The 21,359-nt window shown below is 47.2% G+C and overlaps 3 protein-coding genes and 1 long non-coding RNA gene across 13 annotated transcripts; 1 reads left to right on the forward strand and 3 right to left on the reverse strand.

Annotated features, from left to right (window-relative positions):
* Positions 1 to 534: 534 nt before the first annotated feature.
* BACC1 (BPTF associated chromatin complex component 1) lies at positions 535 to 3,365 on the reverse strand. Of its 5 annotated transcripts, none has more exons than XM_079131218.1 (6): positions 3,153 to 3,365; positions 2,871 to 2,965; positions 2,188 to 2,289; positions 1,343 to 1,533; positions 1,031 to 1,135; positions 535 to 794 (listed from the first exon to the last, which is right to left on the reverse strand). In XM_079131218.1, the coding sequence occupies exons 1-6, from the start codon at positions 3,171 to 3,173 to the stop codon at positions 790 to 792; spliced, it is 519 nt and encodes a 172-aa protein (XP_078987344.1). In that variant the 5' UTR covers positions 3,174 to 3,365; the 3' UTR covers positions 535 to 789. The 5 variants fall into 5 exon arrangements, with proteins under 5 accessions (XP_078987344.1, XP_078987343.1, XP_078987345.1 ...); XM_079131217.1 differs by having other exon boundaries at positions 535 to 798; XM_079131219.1 differs by lacking the exon at positions 2,188 to 2,289 and having other exon boundaries at positions 535 to 798.
* A 135-nt stretch (positions 3,366 to 3,500) lies between these two features.
* RNASEK (ribonuclease K) lies at positions 3,501 to 5,300 on the reverse strand. The gene is made up of 3 exons (XM_079131227.1): positions 5,104 to 5,300; positions 4,332 to 4,408; positions 3,501 to 3,817 (listed from the first exon to the last, which is right to left on the reverse strand). The coding sequence occupies exons 1-3, from the start codon at positions 5,179 to 5,181 to the stop codon at positions 3,676 to 3,678; spliced, it is 297 nt and encodes a 98-aa protein (XP_078987353.1). The 5' UTR covers positions 5,182 to 5,300; the 3' UTR covers positions 3,501 to 3,675.
* Positions 5,301 to 5,526: 226 nt separating this feature from the next.
* LOC306656246 lies at positions 5,527 to 12,540 on the forward strand. The gene is made up of 3 exons (XR_013762454.1): positions 5,527 to 6,045; positions 7,590 to 7,671; positions 11,009 to 12,540. It is a non-coding gene; the product is annotated as an uncharacterized lncRNA (long non-coding RNA).
* ALOX12 (arachidonate 12-lipoxygenase, 12S type) lies at positions 6,189 to 19,839 on the reverse strand. 6 transcript variants are annotated; one of them, XM_079131196.1, is made up of 14 exons: positions 19,203 to 19,829; positions 18,457 to 18,658; positions 17,254 to 17,335; positions 17,029 to 17,151; positions 16,812 to 16,915; positions 16,417 to 16,577; positions 13,635 to 13,778; positions 12,630 to 12,839; positions 9,859 to 9,945; positions 9,457 to 9,647; positions 8,804 to 8,925; positions 7,897 to 7,997; positions 7,604 to 7,774; positions 6,189 to 7,484 (listed from the first exon to the last, which is right to left on the reverse strand). In XM_079131196.1, exons 1-14 carry the CDS (start codon positions 19,335 to 19,337, stop codon positions 7,305 to 7,307), a joined length of 2,013 nt encoding a protein of 670 aa, XP_078987322.1. In that variant the 5' UTR covers positions 19,338 to 19,829; the 3' UTR covers positions 6,189 to 7,304. The 6 variants fall into 6 exon arrangements, with proteins under 6 accessions (XP_078987322.1, XP_078987323.1, XP_078987325.1 ...); XM_079131197.1 differs by having other exon boundaries at positions 9,457 to 9,626; positions 19,203 to 19,823; XM_079131199.1 differs by lacking the exon at positions 7,604 to 7,774 and having other exon boundaries at positions 19,203 to 19,837.
* Positions 19,840 to 21,359: the final 1,520 nt, after the last annotated feature.

Genomic DNA, 21,359 nt, shown 5'->3' on the forward strand with positions numbered 1-21,359 from the left:
TTCCCTGCTCTTGGGGGAGGGGGGAGTGTCTTCATAGCACCATCTTGTGCTCTAGTCCTCTCAACCCACCCGTCCTGCCCCCGCCCCAGCAGCACACTGTGGTTTGTACGGCACTGTGGCCACGTCCAAACCACACTGTGGTGTTAGAGCGAGGGTGGGGGAGGCACCGCTGAGGCCTGGCCCTGGGAGACCACCCTGGAGAAGCGACACAAATATCTGGGGCCTTGTGGCAAAGTTCTTGTGAGGTGGGGAAGAAAAGGGTATGAAAGCTCTGGAACAGCCCCTTTAAAATCTCTAGGGTAGTCTCAGGAATATTGACCGCCAGCAACCCTGGAGTAAGTTCTGGATGCAGAGCAAAGTGGAGTTTTTGTTGCCCACACCCAGCTCCCCTGGCTCTAGCAGCACAGAAATATTGGCACTGGGAAGCAAGTCTGCCAATATTGGCTGTGCTGCTCCAGGCAGGGTGGCGAGGACTACTGAGGAGGGGCTGAGCCCCTGAGGGATAAGGAGAGGTGAAGGAACAGCAGCTGCAGCACCATGCTGAGAGAGAATCTTTATTTTCTGTATAAAAATGTCCATCAGATGGAGGTCAGGGACTGAGGGCAGATGGTTATCAGGGACAGCCAGGTGACATTCCTAGAAGCCTTCTGACCCTCTTGCATTCAGGCCTTGCTGAGTCCCAGGTGATCCACAGGTCCAGGGTGAACAGTGAGAGGGGTCAGAGGTGGAAGGCTCAGCAGGAGAGTAGAGGAGCATCAGCAGAGGTTGTGAGAAGGCCAGAATCTAGGGTCAGGCTGTCTGGAACAGGAAGTAAAATTGACAGAGATGGAGCAAGCCCCAAGTAGTTTCCAAGATAACTCCCATCTCTCCAAATACCCTGCTTCTTACTGACCCAATCCCTTGCACTGTGAGAGCACCTTCCCTTCAAAGCCCCTGAACAAGGGAGAGGCTCCTGCTGACACCCGCCCCTGCCATCAGGTGAGCACTTCCTCCCCCACCCCAGCCAGTGTGGGAGGAGGAAGACTCCTACCCTGGTCGAAGTTGAGTTTCTTGGCTGGAGGAGTTTCTCCTAACCCTTCAATATCCACCAGGTCACTGTTGGCGTCGGAGTCATTCAGAGCACTGAGTGTCACATCTGGGAGGGGGCATAGGCTAGGTTCTAGGTTCCCTGACTCTCCCCTCCCCAGTTTTCCAAAGCTTTGTACTCTACCTCCCCCACTCTGGGAACCGCCACAGGGAGAGAAAGAGAGATCTACCTCTGACTCAGTCCCAATTCTCTCACTGAGCCTCAGATGGAACCTTCAACCCCTACCCTAGACAGTAACAACTCCACAGCCCTCACCAGACTTCTGTTTCTTTATGGGGGGACCCCCGGCCTCAGGGACACTGGAGCTGCTGGGTGGAGGGGCGGCTGGAGGAGGCGACAGGACACCAGATGCCACCTTCTTGGGCCCTTTTTTGGGTGATTCAGCTGGAAGGGGGATGCCAGAATCTTCATATACCTTTCGCTTTACAGTGGCCTTTATTTGAGCCCTGAGAGAAGAGACAGCAGATTAGGGAAGGAGTCATCAAGCTGAGGGGAGAGGAGAGGGGCAGGGGTAATGGGCCACTCTGAAGGAATTCTGGGAGCCCTACGTAAGAATCCAGGTCAGGGCCCCAGGCCTTTGGTAGGATTCTTATTTTCCTGAAGTTCTGTACTCAATTAAGGCAGATGGAGTGTGAAGAGTGGAGTCCCAGAACTGAGTAGCAGGAAAGGCCCATCCCCTAATCCTCTTCTGGGAGAGGTGTATGGATGTATAGTGCCACCAGGTATGGCTTGGTGATTTACAAGTAGACTGAAATTTAGTTGATCTGGATCAACTACTTCAGAATCACAGTACCCCTGGAAACACTAGAGTCTCAAAAATCTATATAAATCATCAGGGAACTCCCATTATCAAATACAACATTAAGTATCTCAGGCACCCTAAAATAAAATTCTTGGAAGGTTCCGATTACCATGGCATTTTAGGAACTTCTGACCAACTGTGACAATTCTTATACTCTTTCAGTCCTCAAGGGAATGCTAACAAAACTAGCAATACAGTAGGAAAGATGCTGAGCTGGGAGTGCTGAGGAAGATGGAATAATGGGTAAGGAGGAAGAAAGCTGCCCACCCCCCCTTTTCTGCCAGTCACCCTCCCTCACACTGTCCGTTCCTTGATGACACAGCTGATGTGATTAAGATCGTCCCCAAATCGCTTCACAGCAGCCCTCAGCATCTCTATTTCCGTCTCCGTCCACTTCGCACTGTCAGAAGGGGAGAGGGGTGGGGGTAGCAAAAATGGGAGAAGGGAGTGGAGCCAGCCCACGGGCTGTGCATTCCACAGCCAATCAGTCTTCTGCCCCCAATCTCTGGGTCCCCTTCCAAGAACTAAAAGGGGTCCTACTTAAAAACAAGGAAACCTCTGGGGACCCCCAACCACATAAAATTGCATCTACCGCTACCTTACAACACTTTTCTCCATCAATGTGCAATTGCTGCAAACGGCCGGCTGACACCAGCTCAGAAAGTAGAGGGGTCTTACAAACAAAACCCTTGAACACGGTTTGCAGCAGTTTGATGGAATTTTATATGATTTGGTGCGGGTGATAGTGGTGGTAGTTTGGCTGGTTCGCAGCAAGGGACAACTGAAATGAGTCCGGGTTGTGGACCTGTCTATCTTCATCTGTCATTCATTCAATTATTCAGCGAACATTAACACCTATTCTGCGCTGTGCCAGGCACAAAGGGAAACTAACATTTGCCCCTGCCCTAGAGAGGATCTGTGTCTGTGACTGAGTCCAAGCGTCTGCGCCCGGGGTCCACGTCCCAGCCCGGGCTCACGTACCCCGCGGGGGAAGAGTCGGCCACTGGATGCAACTGCATCGTCAGCTCTCCGAGCTTCGTGAAGGCGGCGCCGGCCGCAGAGAAGATCTCTCCGACCTGGGGGTGGGACAGTATTACTGGGGGCCGGCGCACAGCCCCGGCGCGGTCCCGCCGGGAGACCCTAGCCCCACCCCACATCAGCTCCCGCTCGCCGGCCCCTAGCCCGGCGCCAGAGTCGGGAACCAAGCGGGGGGCCCGCCCTCCTGTGGCCGCCAGGGAGCGCTGTCCGCGAGGGAGGTCGAACCTTTGTGGACGCTGACGTCATGGCCCCGCGCACCTCCTCACGGAGACGCTCTGCCGCCGCCACCACGCGAGCTGGGACCACGAGAGCCGGGCGACCGAGCCGCTCCGGCCCGGGAGCAGGAAGTCCCACCCTCCCCGCAGCTGATTGGCTGAAACCCTGCCGCTCTCCGCCCTACCAACCGCCGTCGCTTAGGCGGCCCGGGCGCCGGGATAAGGAGCGGTGGAAGACGTCGCCTCACTTCCGGCCGGTTTCACTCCACTTCCTTGGAACGGTCTGGACTCTGCAGCTAAGAGGCCGACCTCCAGCCTTGGCCCGGCCCGCCCTGTCACTCAAGCAGAGACGCGAGGCTTAAGAGAGCAGTTTCTCTTTATTGTGATACGCGTCAAGACAAGGGGCTGGACGCCAGAGATTGGAGAACTGGGGATGCAGACTCTCGCCAGGAGGACCCAGTTTCCCAGAGGACACCAGAATGGGGTGGGGAGTTTTTAAATAGAGGGGGCTGGAGAGGGGAAACGACCGAGCTCTAGCGCACCATGTATTCCTTGCGCTTATTAAGCCGAACTTGGCAGAAAGAGAAGCCTCCAAGGAGGAGGTAAAGGCCCGCGGCGATGAAACAGTTGTAGCTGACTTGCTCGTAAAGGTTGTAAATGTTCTGAGGGCCATTCCTGAGGATGGGGATTAAGCAGAGAAGTGTCAGCCATTAAGAACATCGAGCAGTTATTGGGCATTTAGTATGCGTCAGGCACCATCCTAAGCGCTTTTATGTATATTATCTTATTCAATCTTCTGGACTATAGGATTTATTCCATTATAATATCCCCTTTGCAGAGATGAACTGAGGCACAGAAAGGTGAAATTACTTAAGAAGCCACACCTAAAACCGGTGGGTTTTTGTATAGACGCCAAGGCCTGATTTCCAAGATCACTCCTAAATGCATTCCATTTTTCTTTTTTGGTGCTAGGGATTGAACCCAGGACCTTGCATGTAAAGCGCGTTGTACCACTGACCTACAATCCCCAGCTTCTAACCACATTCAAAATAGAGCACTCTCCTTTACCAGTACTCTAAATGTCAGGGTCCTAAACATACAGCTTCCAGCAATATTCCGCTTATAATTCTGACCATAGATCCAACCACGTTTCACCTGCACCCGGCTCCTCTCTCCCCAGACTACTTACTCAAAATCTTTCTCCGTGAGGGGAACGTCCTCAATTAACACAGCGGAATGGACATTGAAAAATATTCCAAGCATTATCTGAAAAAAAGGGAATATGTTGGTTGTTGAACTCAGGCAACTGCTGATCACTCCCTAAACCCCATTCATTTCTAATGTTGACACAACACCTGCGCCTGGGATTAACCAGAATGAGCTAGTAGTAGGTGTGGTTGTAGCTAGATTCGGACTCAGCCACCTGCAACAGGGTGAGAAGTGGGGACACTGAGACGCATGGCTGGGACAAGGGCGGGAATAGATAGTAACTCGTCTTTCCCAAGCACCCAGACTATACTTCCCAAAGGCGTCATTATCACGGGACAGGGCGGAAGAGGTGAGGGAGAACAGGCACTTTATATTATTTTTGGAAGTGGCCACAGAGTCCTGGGGGAAACAAGACCACAGCTACCCATTTCAGGAAGAGGCACTCCTTTTCCCCTCCTAGTCTCCATTCAACTCATGCATCTCTGACGACCCCAGTTCTTCATTTTCTTACCTTGATAGGTCCACAAATTTACCAGCCCTGGCTCCCATTCCAGGCTCTAGCCCTAGCACCTTCTCGTCCAGTCCTCCACCTTCTAATCTCAATTCTGTCTCATTCTCCAGCGACTAGTTATCCCACTAGCCCCACCAGCCTGCCTACTGCTTTCTAAGACCTGGAGTTTCCTGGCCTTCCAGCCCTCCAACCTCAGAGCCCCTCAGGCCCTCCTCCGACTTTCGTCCGGATGTCCCCTCACCAACATGATCACTCCCCAGGCGCTGAGGACGATGCCGCAGGCGGCTAGCTTGGGCCCACAGCACAGGAGCGATGCCATGAAGAAAGGAATCGAGGATTGCTTGAGTGTGAGCTGAGTGGGAAGGTGGTGAGAAGCAACCCTGGATGCTTCGGGATCCAGAGAGCCGGATTTGGGGGCTGGAGTCGCGGAGGGCGGTAGAGGGGGGCGTGGCCTCCGGTCCCAACCATCTCGCTGGGGGGCGGCAGCGAAGAAGGTGGCGCCTCGGGGCCCTTCCGAAACTTGGGTGGGAGAAGGCGGTGTCCGAGACAGAAACAACCCCTCTCGAAGCCCTTTTTAACCTGTGTGGCTAGGGTGTGAGTAAAGGAGAGAGGGCTTAGGGTTTTTTGATCTCCCTTACCCCTCCGCGTTGGAATGGAGGTAGCTGGCAAATCACGTGATCAGGTTGCCGCGTCACGTGACGAGGAACTAGCAGTACCCTTACCTCCGGAAATGTCTAATTCTGGCAGGATCCTGGTAACTTGGGTAACTAGCGGTTAGGATGGCAGGCTTGGAATCATCTCGTTTGGCGCCAAGACTCTTTAGTCTCGGGTGGTCTCCAGTGATGGGGAAATTGTGAGACGTAGAGATTTACTCCTGAGAGCGCGAGCGCGCGTGTCTATCGCTTTTGTACTCACCTCTCCCTTTAAAAATTGTTATTCTGATTCAGCCAAGGGAGATAGGAGCCTTGCTCGGAGGCCAAAAAGCATGCTGTTGTGGCTAGAAGGCTTTACAATTGCTGAGGGTTGTTGGCATTAGAGATGGTTCTCTTAAATGACAAAGCTTGGAATACTGTATGGTTTTAATCATCTCACTTGGAATACTGTATACTTCTGGGTACTGAAGCCAGGAAAAACGGGTTAGAAAAATTCCAGGGAAAGCAGATTCGATGAGCAAGTTGTGAAGGTGAGTAGTCCTGCTACATATACTGCAGAAAAGAATAAGTACACAAAAATGTCACTTTGCTTCCCTGTTTACTAGGGAAAGTGATTGTAGGCCCTTTGAGTAAAGTAGGATGCAAGATTTAAAAACATGAGTAGATTGCCCTGTCCAAAAAAAAGTTTTTGTATTTCACTAGAGAGATACAGGCTTGTAAGTATCATTCAGGAAGATAGGGATGTTTGAAGAATGCTTATTTTTTGGATGCTGGGGTTCGAACCCAGTACTTGGGTGAAGAACACAATTTTGCTTTAAGCTTGTTGTATCCATTCTAGTGATGTCAAAGAGTACAGAATAATTGAGAGGGATCATTTTGATGCTGAGACCCCAGAACCAAAGAAACACTGTCATGGGCTAGAATAACTTTGTGGTATGTTCCCATTTATTTTGTGCATAGTATTATTAAAAGGGTTGTGAAAGAGAACTTGGAACCTAGGAAACACAGTGAGATCACTGGGTATTAAAGGAGCTAAAAAGTGGCCTTGAAATATGAATTTTGTATATCTCATTTGGGACTGTCTGGAGAAGGAAGTCATTTGGGGGCAAAGATTTTTATTCTGGGCCAAAATCACCATTCTTATCCAGGGACATTTGGGGGTACATGTCTAAATAGGAGAAGTAAGGGTGAAGGGGAAGTTGCCAACGAACTGTCAGGAATCTCTGGGTTGGTCACCAACCGTGAAGTCTAGTTCCTGGGAAAGGAGAATTAACAGAGGTAGTGGATTTCTCTAAGAACTCTCCTCTCCCTGTTCACATCTGTGCTCTTGGATGTTTTGGAAATAGGGTAGGGGCTCAGGCTAGTACACTGTGTAAGGACCACGTCTAGTCTGCAGTCTCTGCATGTCCCTCAAGCAAAGTACTTTTTTGTATTTTTAAATGGTTGAATAAACCAAACTAATATTTTTTGATATGTGAAGTTCATACCTAAGTGTCTATAAATGATTTTTTTATTGGAACATACTTATACTCATTTACTGACATATATTATCTGTGGCTGCTTTCATGCTACAGTGGAAGAGCTTAGTAATTGTGGCAGGGACAATTGTGGCCTAAAATATTATCTGGCTCTTAAATTTAGTGCTGTCCAGGCTAGTGGTATACCGATGTAGTAGGTTTAGTTGGGGGAGGAATCAGAGCCCCAACAAAGACTCAGGAAAACATATTCAAGATAGACATGTCAGTCTTAAAGCTGATGTGACATCTTCCCGGTGGGGACACCTTAGGTCTCAGATAGTGACACTGTTTTCTATGCGACTGGGCTTCAGGTATTCATAAGGCAGGTCAAGTTGCTTATTCCGAGCTGTAATCTCCTTTTCCAGGTTTTCCAGATCTGTTTGGAATTGGCTCAGGACAGCTTTAGCTTTGGGGTCTGAGAAATATTCTTCTTTGTGATGCCCCAGAGGTACCTGAGATGGAACAAAGGATCAACTTCTAGTCTGAAGACAGAAACACCTAGAGCCCATTCCCTAACTCTGATGTGTCCTTTCCAACTGTCGTTTTCCTCTCCCTAGGGTCCCCTTCTCACCATGTCTGGCTGGCGGCGACCCAGATGCCATGTGATGGTCATTTGAAGACAGGACTGCCGGATATCAGGTAGTGACCCCATCACCGTGGCCAATGTCACTTCTTCCTTGGTGGTGGGTGGGGGCATCCGCATTGTGCAAGGGGCATTAGGGACCCAGGCATACCAGTCCAGCTGGGGGAAGAAACTGTAACCCTAGAACCCCAGTACTTAGTGTTTGAGTCCCTCTCTCTCCCTTGAATCTCCCAAGGCCCAGACACTTGCATTCAGGGACCTGGGCTTTCAGCTGTCCATACCTGACCCTGGTTGATGGCCCCATGCTGGGCAGTGCATGTGAAGACACACATGGTAAGGAAATGGCATAGTTGAGCCTGGGACTGGAGAGAGAGAGGGAAACCTGGGCAGGAAAGGAATAGGATTTAGAAGCTTCAGCATAACAGGAAAGAAATAAAGGCTGATGCCTTAGTAGGTCTGCATTTTAGAATTGATGGGTGTTTGTTCATTTATTTATGTATGTTTGTGTCAGACATGGGTTTCTAGGAAGAGTTCAAGAAAGGCTATTTCTTCCCTGGAGACGAAAATGCAGTGTGTGTGTGTGGGGCGGGTGGGGTGGGATTGAGATAAACCAAGGTACTGTCTAGAGGGAGGACCAGATTGACCAAGAAACCTGAGTCCCAAAGATCAGGGCCCTAACTTCAGGTTTAAGCCCCAACATATATAATATAGAGGTTGCATCTGGAAATGTCCTTGCACTCTGGTGAGTGTGAAAATACTTGGCCCTTCTGCATGGTGGATAGTAGCAGACGGGAAAAGGGAAGGGAAACCAGTTTGGGTTGTTACAGGCTTTAGTGGGAAACTATATCTTCAGGCAGGAAAATGGGGGACCATGAAGACAATACATGAACCCGAGCATGGACACCCCTCACTGGCTTTGCCCTGGTTGGGTCCCAGGCCATGCCACTTTATGGGCATCCATTACCGGGGTGGGGACTGGAGTAGGGGTTGATGACCAGGGTCTCTGAGGAGGAAAATCCTTGGGTATCTAGAATTGCCCTGAACCTTAAGAGGTGTGAATGGAATTTGGATACTTTAATGTATGGAGGAGGGGTATGATACCAGGCTGAGGTTCTGTCTTAGAAAGGCAGGACTGGGAAAGGGCTCTTGCAGTGTCCCAGGAGCTCCTGTCTCTGAGATGGATCTTACCTCTGTCCTGGGCCTGGCACAGCCCCACCTCCGTGATCTCTCGACACCAGGCCTGCAATTCAGGATCCCCGCTCACAACATCATCCCTCTGGTAGAAGAGTTGGATGATCCCCGCCACGTACCTGCCCAGAGAAGGGAGCTGAGCTCTCTACTGGCAGAAAGCTCTAGTTTCTGACCTCTGTTCCTCTATGCTGTGGCCTCAAATCAGCTGATGTCTCTGTACTTTAATCAGATCCTATCAGTCTTGCTTTGGAACATTCTCCAGGGTTAATTTATTTTTTTAATATTGGAGGTGCTGGGGAGGGCCTCAGACAGGCTTGGCACGTGCTCTACCACTGAACTATACCCACAGCTCTCCCCAGGTTTTTGACATACTAGCATAAAGGAAGAAGATGTAGTTTAGTAGTTCTAGGTATCCTCTGTACATGGTTGCTATCTATTCTTCCTAGCAAAATCCTGATTCTTCCAGATCCCTCAGTCTCTGTACATACAGCTCTCCTCACTTGTGTACCATGCCCCTATCTCTTCGTTTTTAGACCTCACCTACCATCTCCTTATTCTTATCTCTCCATGGAGAGATGCTTTTGCCCCATGCTGACCTGAAGCCAGAGCCCTGCCCTCCCTCTCCCACTCATTTCTCAGCTCCTACCCACCGGGCAATGATCTCCCAAAGCTGTAAAGCATCATGGGCATAGAGGGCACTTGGGATTCCCAGCAGGCCCCGGTCAGCCAGGTCATCAGGAGGACACAGGGAACAGTAGGTCAGCTGATCCACTGCCCGATGAAGCAACTGCACATGGCCCCCGCCACCTGTGCTTGCTGCCTGAGACAAGAGTTGACAAGTCTTGAGGGATGGAAGCAGAATTGGAGAATGATGGCATATTATGCAGGAGGTTCAAGATGGGGTTTATAAATTTAAAGACATGTATATAAAAGGACAGGACTTATAGGTTAAGGGTCAGGACGTTCTTATAGGTCGTCTGGGATGCTGAAGATGGCAGAAGATTGTAGTGAACTGGGTGATTAGGCAGCTAGGTACTGTATTCCTTCCTTACCTGATCAAATATTCCTCCATCTGAAATGAGCTGGGTCCGGGCCCGGGTATTGATTTCCATAGTGTAGCGGATATGGGGGACCAGGAGCTAGGGTGGAGGAGATTGGAGGGAGTTAATGGAGGTCCTTTGTTGTAGAGATTGGCACCAAACATGGTGGTCTGCTTTTCTTGATGATTCCTTGACAGGTCTCTTTCTCAGATCACTTTCATGTTCTCTAACTTCCTTGTGAGTCAGATTCTGGAGCCACACTGACCAGGGTTTCAACCTACACTGTACCTTTGGTACTAGGCCAAGTTTATACCCTCTAATCTGCAATCTCCTCATCTGTCAGTAGGGGGCAATAATAGGATCTCTTATCTCAGGGAGCTTTGGTGACGTCAGTGATTATGTGAGTGAGGTATGAAGAGTCACTAGTACACCCAGAAGTTCTCCAATAGTAATTGTTATCATTCTCTTTATTATTTCCACCTTAATTATAGGTGTCCCTTATGAATCAGCCCCTTTGACTTTCTTTTATATTCTACTAACCACATCCTCATAGCTTAAACTAGCCTCTACTCCTTATCAAAGCTGTACCGGCATCTCTTTGTTGTGTCACTGTTGGTTTTGTTTTGGGGGCAGTTTGAGCAGGTAGTTTCAGTCAGAATTAGATGGGCTCTATTGATCTTCCTGCTTAAAGCAGCAGAGGAGCTGCTGTCAAATCTGTTCCCTCTCCCACCTGGACACTGTTCAACTTCCTCTCTTCTGCTTTTCCTTGCCTATCAAAATAGGCTGCCTGAGGGGCTGGGGTTGTAAACTCAGTGATAGAATGCTTACCTCAAAGGTGTAAGGCACTGGGTTAGATCCTCAGCACCACATAAAAATAAATAAATAAAATAAAGGCATTGTGTCCATCTATAACTTAAAAAAAAAAAAAAAAAAATGCTACCTGAGCCTGGGGCCTGCCTTTAATCTCAGCAACTTGGGAGGATTGGGAAGCATCACAAGTTTGAGGTCAGCTTTATCAACTCAGACTATATCTCAATATAAAAAATTAAAAGGGTTGGGGATATAGCTCAGTGGTAAATCCCCAAAAAAAGTACTTGATCCTCATACATGTTTCTTTGTACCTTAGATTATTTGTCTTCCTTTCTACCCAATTAATTTGCAGGTTTCATCCAGTTTTGGTATGTATCTGAATTGTTGATGCTGGACAGAGGAACAACACAAGTGATCACTATGGTGTTAAGATATCAAAGCTGCTTACATTAGTGTGAAACCTTTCAGAAAGTTCATGAGAGATGCTGAATGTCATGGAAGGCCCAAAGTCCACATGAGGAGAGAAGATGCCTGAGGACAAATAACCCCAAATAATAATAATTGCAAGAACTAATGTTTTTTTGGTAGCATGTAGTATATGTCACATGATTGTCTTATGCCATTTTATCCTTTAACAACCCCACTATGGACATGCTGTTACTCTCATTTAAAGGTGTAGACATTTGGTGAGTATTGAGGCCAGGATTCAGAATTGAGACCTTGTCCATCAAAAGGTGGGCCATTTTGATGATTGCAGGCTTCACCCTCCTATGTATCCTATAACAACTCAGTTACTTGCTATGGGAAGAAATTTTTTTTAAACTAGATTATAAATTTTATTGAAGCAGAAATTGTTAATGATGAGTGATGACAGTGTAGGACTGAGCTAGAGAAGGGAATTATAAGTGTGAATTGAGGTTTCACCTAATCATGTTGAGCAGCAGATGATGCAGAAGGCATCATGTGAGAGATAAATTCCAAGATCCTTTTAAACATACTGGTCTCCATTTTGTCTGTGTTACTGAAGAGGTGACCTCTAGGGATCACAGCTGTATTGGCCAAGTTTGGGGGTCCAGATGGAGGTCCTCCACTAAAACCATTCAGTTATTCTCCATACCAGGTGCTTACTTATTTTGCCAATACTGCAAACTCCTTGTTGCTAAAACCAGACACCTCATTTTTGCCCTTAACTTAGCTTCTTCTAACTTTACTATTTCTGACAATTACTTTGGTTCAAAGCTTCTGTCATTTTTGTGCTCTTTTCTGCCATGTTCCCTATCTTAAAATGTCATTGAGATTTTCAGAACATTTTCAAAGCAAGCATAAGTCTTGCTTAGGTGTCTTCTGCCTAGCAATAAACACTACACTGTTTCATAAAGTTATAGTATCTCTACATCAGTACAACACATGGAACCCACCCTGTGGGTTCCTGTGAGTCATAGAAGCTTGGACTTTTGACTTTTCTCTCTCCAGTCTTGCACCCAGACATGCTATAACTTTTCTGTTTCCTTTCTTTACCATGCCTTTGATTTTTCATTTTCATTCCTGTGTCACTACCCAACCAATGCACATTTTTACCTGCCTTATTCTTGGGCAGATCTAATTAGCCTGCTGGGCTTGTCTCCTTGCATTCTGATCTGTTCCTACTTAGCTGACTACCCTTTTGGGGTGGAACATTCTCCATTAGTTCTACACCGTTTATAGATTGTCTCTTGTGATTTCTAACTGTAGTTCCAGATATTGTTCTCTGGTTGGTTCTTGGGGTACCATTTTTCTTCCTGGCGAAATATTAAATCTCCTAAGGTAGGAGTAAAGCGTTGTATTACTCCAAGTTACAAATAAGTCTTTTCTTTTACTAACAATATTTCAGTTATAACTCAAGCCCATTGCTAGGCTTTTAGATCTTTGACAGTTTCATAGGGCTCCCTTGTAATGTGTCTGAAGAGGAGATAGGATAAGAGTAGAGCCTGTACCTTGAAAACAGGGTGCAGTCCTGGTAGGCACCTCATGGTGGCAACAGCGATGACCTCAGCCACCAAATGAGTGTTCAGCAAATGATATTGGAGCTGGTGCAGTTGGAAATCTGAATTTCGAACCCAGGACTTGGCCAGGAGCCAGGCAAGTGGAGGATCTGATGGCAGGAACAGTGTTGGAGTTGGGAAGCTGGGATTGGGAGGTTGAATCTGGGAGAAAGAAACATCAAATATTTATTGAACTCTCATCCTATGTATGACATGGTCAGCATTTCTGAGGAAGAAGATGACTAAGCAACACTGAACACTGTTGCCTTCTAGAGGGTTATAATGTAGTAGGAGGAAAAAGAAACATTCCTTTCCTCATTGGCTATGGTGACTTGATGGTCATGCTGACTGCAGGAGAGACTGGAAGCAGGGAGTCCAGTAAGGAGGTCCTCGCAGTAGTTTGGGAGAAATAGGATAGGAGTCAGGTGGCAGAGAGGGAAGTAGAAGCTGGATGTGTACAATTATTGACAATAATAATTGACTGTTTGATGGGAATGGTGAGAAAAAAGGTTATCTAAGAGACAATGGATATTCAGAATCAGAGGATGCTTAGAGATTAAATAACAGTTCAAAAAGTGTGCTCCTGAGATGCAGCATCAGCATTACTTTGGAACTTGTAAGAAATGAATTTTCTCTGTGCCTCCTCCCCCCCAGACACACTAAATCAGAAAGTCTAGTGGTGGCATTGAAGACCCTGCATTTTAACAAACACTTGATGTGATTTGGAAGCATACTAGTTTGAGAACTGCTGGGTATAGGATGAGGATTCAAAGAGGCCATTATGATTCTTGAATAAGTGCTTCCATTAGGTGAGTCAGGGGAGACCAGGCTGTGAGCTGTGACTTGAAGATAGGTCTTGGTGTGGATGGGATTTGGGAGGCAGGAGTCAAGGGATTGGGTCCTTAGGAACAGGTTGATGTGAACAGAGAAGTGGGAATGAGATGCTTGGGGCCTCACCTGGATGACCATGGGTAACAGCTTCCCATTGGGTTCCATCTTCAACATGACAAGAGGGGCAGCAAGGTACTGTTTTTCTCCTCGGATCACATTGGCTGGAATTCCATCCAGCAGGATAAAATCAGCCTCAAACAGGGAACCATTCTAAAGAAAGGAGGAATGTATCCATTTGTAGAGTTCAAAATCTATCCATAAAGCAAATCTGTCTAACAAAAGAGGTGAAAGACCTCTACAATGAAAACTACAACACTAAAGAAAGAGATTGAAGATGGAAAGATCTCCAATGTTCTTGGATAGGCAGAATTAATATTGTCAAAATGACCATACTACCAAAAGTGCTATACAGATTCAATGCAATTCTTATTAAAATTCCAATGAATTCTTCACAGAAATAGAAAAAGCAATCATGAAATTCATTTGGAATAATAAGAGACCCAGAATAGCCAAAGCAATCCTTAGTGAGAAAAACAAAGCAGAACATCACAATACCAGACCTTAAATTATACTACAGAGCTATAGTAACAAAAATGACATAGTATTGGCACCAAGTAGACATGAAGACCAATGGAACAGAAGACACAGAGCCAAACCCACATAAATACAGTTATCTCATACTAGACAAAAGGTGCCAAAAACATACAATGGAGTAAAGATAGCTTCAACAAATGGTTCTGGGAAAACTGGAAATCCATATATAGTGGAATGCATGTTAACCCCTATCTCTCACCATGCACGAACTTCAACTCAATGTGGATCAAGGACCTAGGCATTAGACCAAAGACCCTGCACCTCCTAGAAGAAAATGTAGACCCAACTCTACATCATATCAGCTTAGGAATTGACTTCCTCAACAAGACTCCTAAAGTGCAAGAAGTAAAATCAAGAATCTGCAAATGGGATGATATCAAACTAAAAACTTCACAGCAAAGGAATTAATCAAGAATGTGAAGAGATAGTCTACAGAATGGGAGAAAATCTTTGCCACCAGCACCTCAGATAAAGCATTAATCTCTGATATACAAAGAATTAAAAAATCTTAACACCAAAAAAACCCAAATAACCTCATCAATGAGTAGGCACTTAACAGAAGAAGAAATATGAATGGTCAACAAATATGAAAAGATGTTCAACATCTCCAGCAATTAGAGAAATGCAAATTAAAAGTATAGTGAGATTCCATCTCACTCCGGTCAGAATGACAATTGTCAAGAATACAAGTATCAATAAATGTTGGTAAGGACATGGGGACAAAGGTACACTCATACATTGCTGATGGGACTGCAAATTGGTGTAACCACTCTGGAAAGCAGTATGGAAATTCCTCAGAAAACTTGAAGTGGAACTACCATTTGACCCAGTTGTCCCACTCCTTTGTATATAGCCCAAGGATGTAAAATTAGCATACTATAGTGACGCAGCCACATCAATGTTTATAGTGCTCAGTTCACGATAGCTATGGAACCAATCTAGGGGTCCTTCAACAGATGAAAGGATAAAGAAAATGTGTATATATGGAATGGAATATTGCTCAATCATAAGAAAATGAAATTATGGCATTTGCCAGTAAGCGGATGGATCTGGAGAGTATCATGTTAAGTAAATAAGCTAATTCCCCAAAACCAAAGGCTGTTCTTTCTCATATGTGGATGCTAACACACAATAAGGGGGGATAGGGAAGACTAGAAACTTAGTGGATTAGGTAAGGGAGAATGAAGGGAAGGGAGGGAGGATGGAAATAGGAAAGACAGTAGAATGAATAGGACATAACTTTTCTGTGTTCATATATGAAAACATCAATGAAACTCCATAAGAATGGAGTCCTAATTAGAATAAGTTATATTCTGTATATGTATAATATGTCAAACTACACTGTACTGTAATATATGTCTAAAAAGAACAAATAAAAAATTCTGTCCCTAAGGGGTCATGGCAAAAGGCAAAACATTTGAAGACATTCAGTCCAGCTTAGCATCCTGAATCAGTTCTACAGCCCTATTGGCAGAAGAGGAGTACCTGGTCCAATTCTTCATTTTAAAGTGAAGAAACAGCCTAGCGACTGTAGATGTCTTGTGCAGGGATATGTGGTAGTAGATCTGGGTTCAGAACTATGCCCACTTAATCCAGTGGCAAAGGCGTCATCAATTGATCCCTTGTCCAGATGGCCAGACCCCTACTCTGTCATTCCCTAAATGTCTGTTCCCTAAATGTCTGTTCTCTACTTTTGGCTCCCATCAGCTAAGCCATCCCTCTTCCACTCCCTATACGTATCTCACTTCCTCTGCCAAATATTCCACAGAGCTTCCCCTGGCTACCACTCCACTGAATACAGCACACATGCATGTATCATGTATCCTGCCTAGACTTGGCCTGCTCATATTCAGTTCATCTGCCCCAAATCCATCCCCCCCCCCCCCCCCCCCCAGAAAACCTCCCTGAATGTCTCCACCTGATGGAACAGGCTTTGTCTTTTTTTGTGCCCATGAACACCGGAGTCCAGAACATTGACATCAGCCAGTTCCTCTTAACATCTCTGGCCTCCATCCGTGCCCTGGAGATACATCCCATTTCCTTGTTCATGCTGGGAGTTCTTTTAAGTTTTTCCCCATTACTTAGCCATTTCTAGATTTTTTTTTCCAACACCAGAGTCTGCATCAAGTGGCAGTCTCCTTTCCTCTGACTTATCTTTGGTTTCTTATCTTCACCAGTTCTTCTCACCACACCATTAAGGAGAGAACAATGCCAAGTGTATGTGTGTGTGTGTGTGTGGGGGGTGGGGAGGTACCTGGAGTTCTTTCTCCAACCGAGCCTGAAGTTCCTCTGTCCCTGAGGGCAGCACCAGCCTGGAGGGCAGAGAGGTAGAGCGTCTTAACAGCATGGGGTTGGCACCATTGAGGAACTGGTAGCCAAAAAGGTCATCGTCCTGCCAGCACTGGTGGATCTTCTCTGTGAGGTGGAGTGGGGCAGGGAAGGGTGGATAGTTACTTGGACATCCTTCTTAAGGCCTCAGGGATTCAGACTACCCTTTTCAGAGCCCCTTTTCATTCTTAAGTCCTCTGTGAGATCACTAGGAACAATATGTTTTCATTTGTCAAGGAGTTGTGGGGGACCTTGAAATACAATGGATGGGTCATAAAAAGGGACCATCAAAGGGTTTAGAGACCTGGGGGAATCACTGACCAGCCAGGGAACTCTTCTGGCCCCAGAAGATCTGATCAAAGTCTTCCAGGCGGTTCCAGCGGCTCAGGAGGGTGTAAACACGTTTGAGGACCATCTCCAGAGCCCTAGAATAGTTGTTGGGGCATAAATCACTGGATGATCCCTCAGACCCTCACCATATACCACCATTCTTGCATCTCCCAACCCTGATGCACTCTGAGCTTCAGCTTTTTCTCACCCTGCCTTCAGTGCCCATTCGAAGTCTAGCCTCTTCTCCTCATGGAATCTCATATTTGGAGGTAGGTCATCCTTACAGTTTGCAGCTATTGTCAGGGGTAGCCCTTCCTTCCAAGTAGCCCAGCTAGAAGTTGGGACAAAGCATCGGGGAGGGTGTTGAGGTCAGTGATAAGGGCAGGGGCAGGGAAAGGGTAGGACAACTGGGAGGGCTGTGGTGGGTGATTACCAGTAGATCTGTTGTCTTTCCTTCACTTCCTTTTCTCTATGCTTCTGGAAGACATCCAAGGTATTGTCTCCTGCTAGGCGGGCTGGGGAGACATTAAGAAGATTTGGCCATGTCACTTTGATACTGTGCTTCCTCTGCTTGTCCTTGTATTTCTTTTTTGTCATCAGATTCTATGTTTTCAGTCCTGCTCTGTTGCTTTTATCTCTGACTTTTCCGGACTTGGTTGATTCCCTCTCCACATTTATCCCACTGTTAACCAATCTTGTATTCCCATTTTCACTTATTTCAGCCCTCATTTCTTGCCTGAAGACAAAAATCTCACATTTGCCACATTTCTTGTCCCTTAACTCATCTTCTATCTGACCCAGTTTCACTTAATTAAGGTGATAAAATCTTAATCACCCATAGGTTCACACCTATCTGCTGCTATATTGGTCTGGCTTATTTCACATGTCTTATACCTAAACTGCCACATCTTTGCCTGTCCTTCAAAGATTTTGTTTGCTTTAGTGACCTGATTTTATTTTTCTTGGACTTACTATCATAATCTTTACTTATAATAGACTTGCTCCTGCTCTTACCTGTACTTAGACTCACTTATCTCAAGTCATATATTTCAGTTTTTCATCCATGATCACCTGGCCATTTGTCTATTCATCTCTCTCTTACTAGTTTCCCATAGTGAAAAACAATTCAATATCTGCTGTCCTGTTCATCCCCACCTCCCACCAAGTGCTCCTTTTCTTTCACAGTTGGCTTCCATTTTATTCCACTCAAACCAGCTCTCCAACATCATAACTTGTTTCTATAGCTGCCTTCTGCACACAGGTCACCTCCATCTCCATTCCACCGGTCCCTCACCTGTCCCTACCCTAACTTGTTCTGAGTTATAGAGAAATCTTTCTATTTTGCTTCTCTGTTTTCCTTTATTGCTGTATCTCCTACTCCCTGTCCTCACTTGGGAAGAGGGAATCTCCAGATCACTCATCCCTCTCCAGCCTCACTTGCAGCATCAGGTATTCTGAGTAACACTGAGACTTCATAACTTTTTCCTGTCGTGCATCCTGAAATCCCTACACTTCACGTGCCTCTGGTCTGTCCTTTCTCTAAGCTCCTCGGACCTTTCTATCCCATCCTGCCCCCACCTCTCCCAGCACTTCCTGAAGAGACCTTGTGCCTACTTTTCCCACACTGCCCTCTCACCAGTGCCCTCGGGCAGGCTCAGGACGCCTGTGCCTTGCACCCAGCGGTAGCACGGGAACGCGGTCTCTGTGCCGGTTCCGGGACCCTGCACCGTGATGCGCTCGCAGAACCACGCGTCGTCCACCAGTGAGTGCTGTTTGCGCAGTTTCACGAATTGCAGTGTGCCTAGGTCCTCCGGAATGTCCAGAACAAACTCCTCCTCCTGTAGGGGCCAGATCCGCCAGAATTAGCAGAAGGGACCCGGAGAAGCCGTTTTGAGGGTGGAGCCGGCCCTTTGTGGAACCTCAGTTTACCAGGTCCTCCGAAGACAGCATCACCTCCCTCCCTTCCCCACATGACCTGCCCTAGGCGTCTCAGCAGTAGGGCAGAAGTCCGCAGTGCGCCACCCTCTGTGACTTGAATTGATGATCGAGCATCATCTTCTAGATCACCCCATCACTGAGCTGTCACCACGACCGTGCTTGGAGGAGCTTCGTGGTTGACCACAGATTGTATAGCTACACTGACTCAGGGGCCATTTGGAGAAGGAGTTGGAGGCTGCCGAGACCAGGGTGTGGGTAAGGGAGAAACCTAGATGGAACCTATGGCTCCCAACCCTGTGCCTGACTTCGCTCTGGGCGTCCTAACTCCGTAGAACTCCCAACCAGCGCGGTGGCGCTGTCACTGCCCCCCGGGCTCCTGTCCCTCGCCCGCGTCTGGTACCCTGCCGGGCCAGTGTCCCGGGGTCCCCGCTCTCGCCCGCTGACCTCGCCCCGCACGGGCCGCAGCTGTAGCTCCAGCTCCGCTTCCCCGTGTTCCCCGACCAGCCACAGCTGCACGCAGTTGTGTGACCCCGAGAAGAGCCAAGCTCCGGTGGCCACGCGAATGCGGTAGCGGCCCATGGCGCCCCCGCGGGAGCTCAGGCGAGGGGAGCCGGGTCCTCCGCGATTCCTGGGACCGCCCAGAGCCGCCGGCGCCTCAGGGCCAGTTCCAGATCTTTAAAGATGGGTCGGCGTCCCCGCCCTCCTAAGTCCCCGCCCCAGACTCGCCCGAACCTGCGATCCAAGCTGCAGAGCAGGCTGTGGGTAAGGGCTGTGCCTTCGGGTCGGGTCGGAGTGTAGTTGCTGGAAGAGAAAGACCCTAGCCAGGGCGAGGCTGAGAGAAGGGGCGCGGTGTGGCCTCTCTGGGCCTCCAGGGGGAGGCCTGAGGGCAGGAGCCTCCAGATTGCACAAGAATGTGGACATTTCCCAGGGACACCAGGTCTTTGGGGGTAACTAGGAGAAAGAGGGGTGAGTCCATCTTCCAGACCGAGGGAAAGTCCATGCTGTTCTGGGATGGGACCTGGGGAAAGTTTCAGGAAGGCTGGCCTTGCAGGCTGTACTGGTGTCTCCTGGGGATGTTCTGCTGTCAGACCCCTGTAGTCCAGTAAGTCCTCCGGTCCCTCATCTTTACTGCTTTTGAGATCTGTCCTTCAATAAAAGACCAGGGCTAGCTACTCAGACTCTGGAAGAATAACAGCTCAAGACTCCATACTCCACTTGTCTCCCTCTGCCTTCCCCTCCCCTTTGTAAGATCAGTGTAGCCCCTTCACCCTCAGCAGGTTCCCAGTTAATTTTTATTCCCAAACTCTTTTCTGGCCTTTCAGGGTCTCAGGGTAGGAAAGTCAGGAACAGCAGATGGACTCTGGTTAGGGTCTTTGTACATAGTGAAAGGATGGTGCAGAGTTCAGGCTGGTCACCCATCCAGGAATCTATCAGAGGAAGCCTCCTGCACATGTCCCTATCTAGAGCTTCCTGAACCATTTGACTCACAGCCTATGGATGTGTCCTGGTGGCTTAGGCTTTCTTAAAACACACCTCAAAAAGGTGTGCTGGTTTTTGGTGGGGATAAATCATGGGGGGGTGTGTCCTAGTCCCACCTTCCAGCTTCCCAACCTTACATCAGTGTCCAGTCTTTACTGAATACCATTTCCCACATTGCAGGGCTCATTCCTGCCACACACTTTGTGCTTGGGACAGAGCCATTGGACACCCCTCTTTTTTTCAGTTTTCTGGGGCTACCCTACTCCGTAATATCAATAAAATGTCTCAAATTCTCATTGTTCATAATAGCAGGATCTGGCCTTTTCCACACATGTTTTCACTGTTTACTTTTGCCTTCCAGAAAATAATTTGTAACATATCTATTTCCAAAGTCATTCTATACTTCAGCCTGCTTCTCTGCTGTTTTGTGACTCTTTTTCTGCCCACTCTAGTATACTGTGAGGTCATATACAGAGGAAGGGGATTTGTAATGGAGAAAAATAAAACAAGCTGTGCATAAGCTAAATGAGTTAATATGTTCAAACTTCTAGAACAATGCCTGGCACATAGCCCTCTGTGTGTTAGCTGCTATTAGTTTATTATTTACAATTGAATGTCAGCATCATTTCTCCTAGACATTCCTTTACCATTCATTACCACATACTACTTTCCCATGGCCCTCTACAGGTCCCAGCCTCCCACTAGGGTTCTTGCCCTCCGAAGACCCCTCCCCCACTTTTTTTTTTTTTTTAAGCACATGTACTATGTTGGAAGAATACATTAAAAAATATTTTTTTTTCCATACTGGGTATTGAGCCCAGGGCCTCACATGTACTAGGTAAGCTCTCTACTATTGAACTACAGTCCCCAATCTAGGGAGGGTTTATTTTTTAAAAAACTCCCAATCCAGAAAAACTTCTTCACAAAGGTAATAACAACAACAACAACAGCAAACAAACAAACAAAAACAAAAAAACCCAGTTTTATTATTGAATAAACTTCAAATCAGAATGTGACTCACTTCACAGGCAATTGCTAAGAAATTGAGAAGACAGAAATCTCACTCTTATAAAGCTAAGCAGATAGAAGTCCTTGCCCACATGTGCTTAAGATAAATCATAA

This window comes from Sciurus vulgaris, assembly GCF_902686455.1.
Source record: "Sciurus vulgaris genome assembly, chromosome: 3".
NCBI lineage: Eukaryota > Metazoa > Chordata > Mammalia > Rodentia > Sciuridae > Sciurus > Sciurus vulgaris.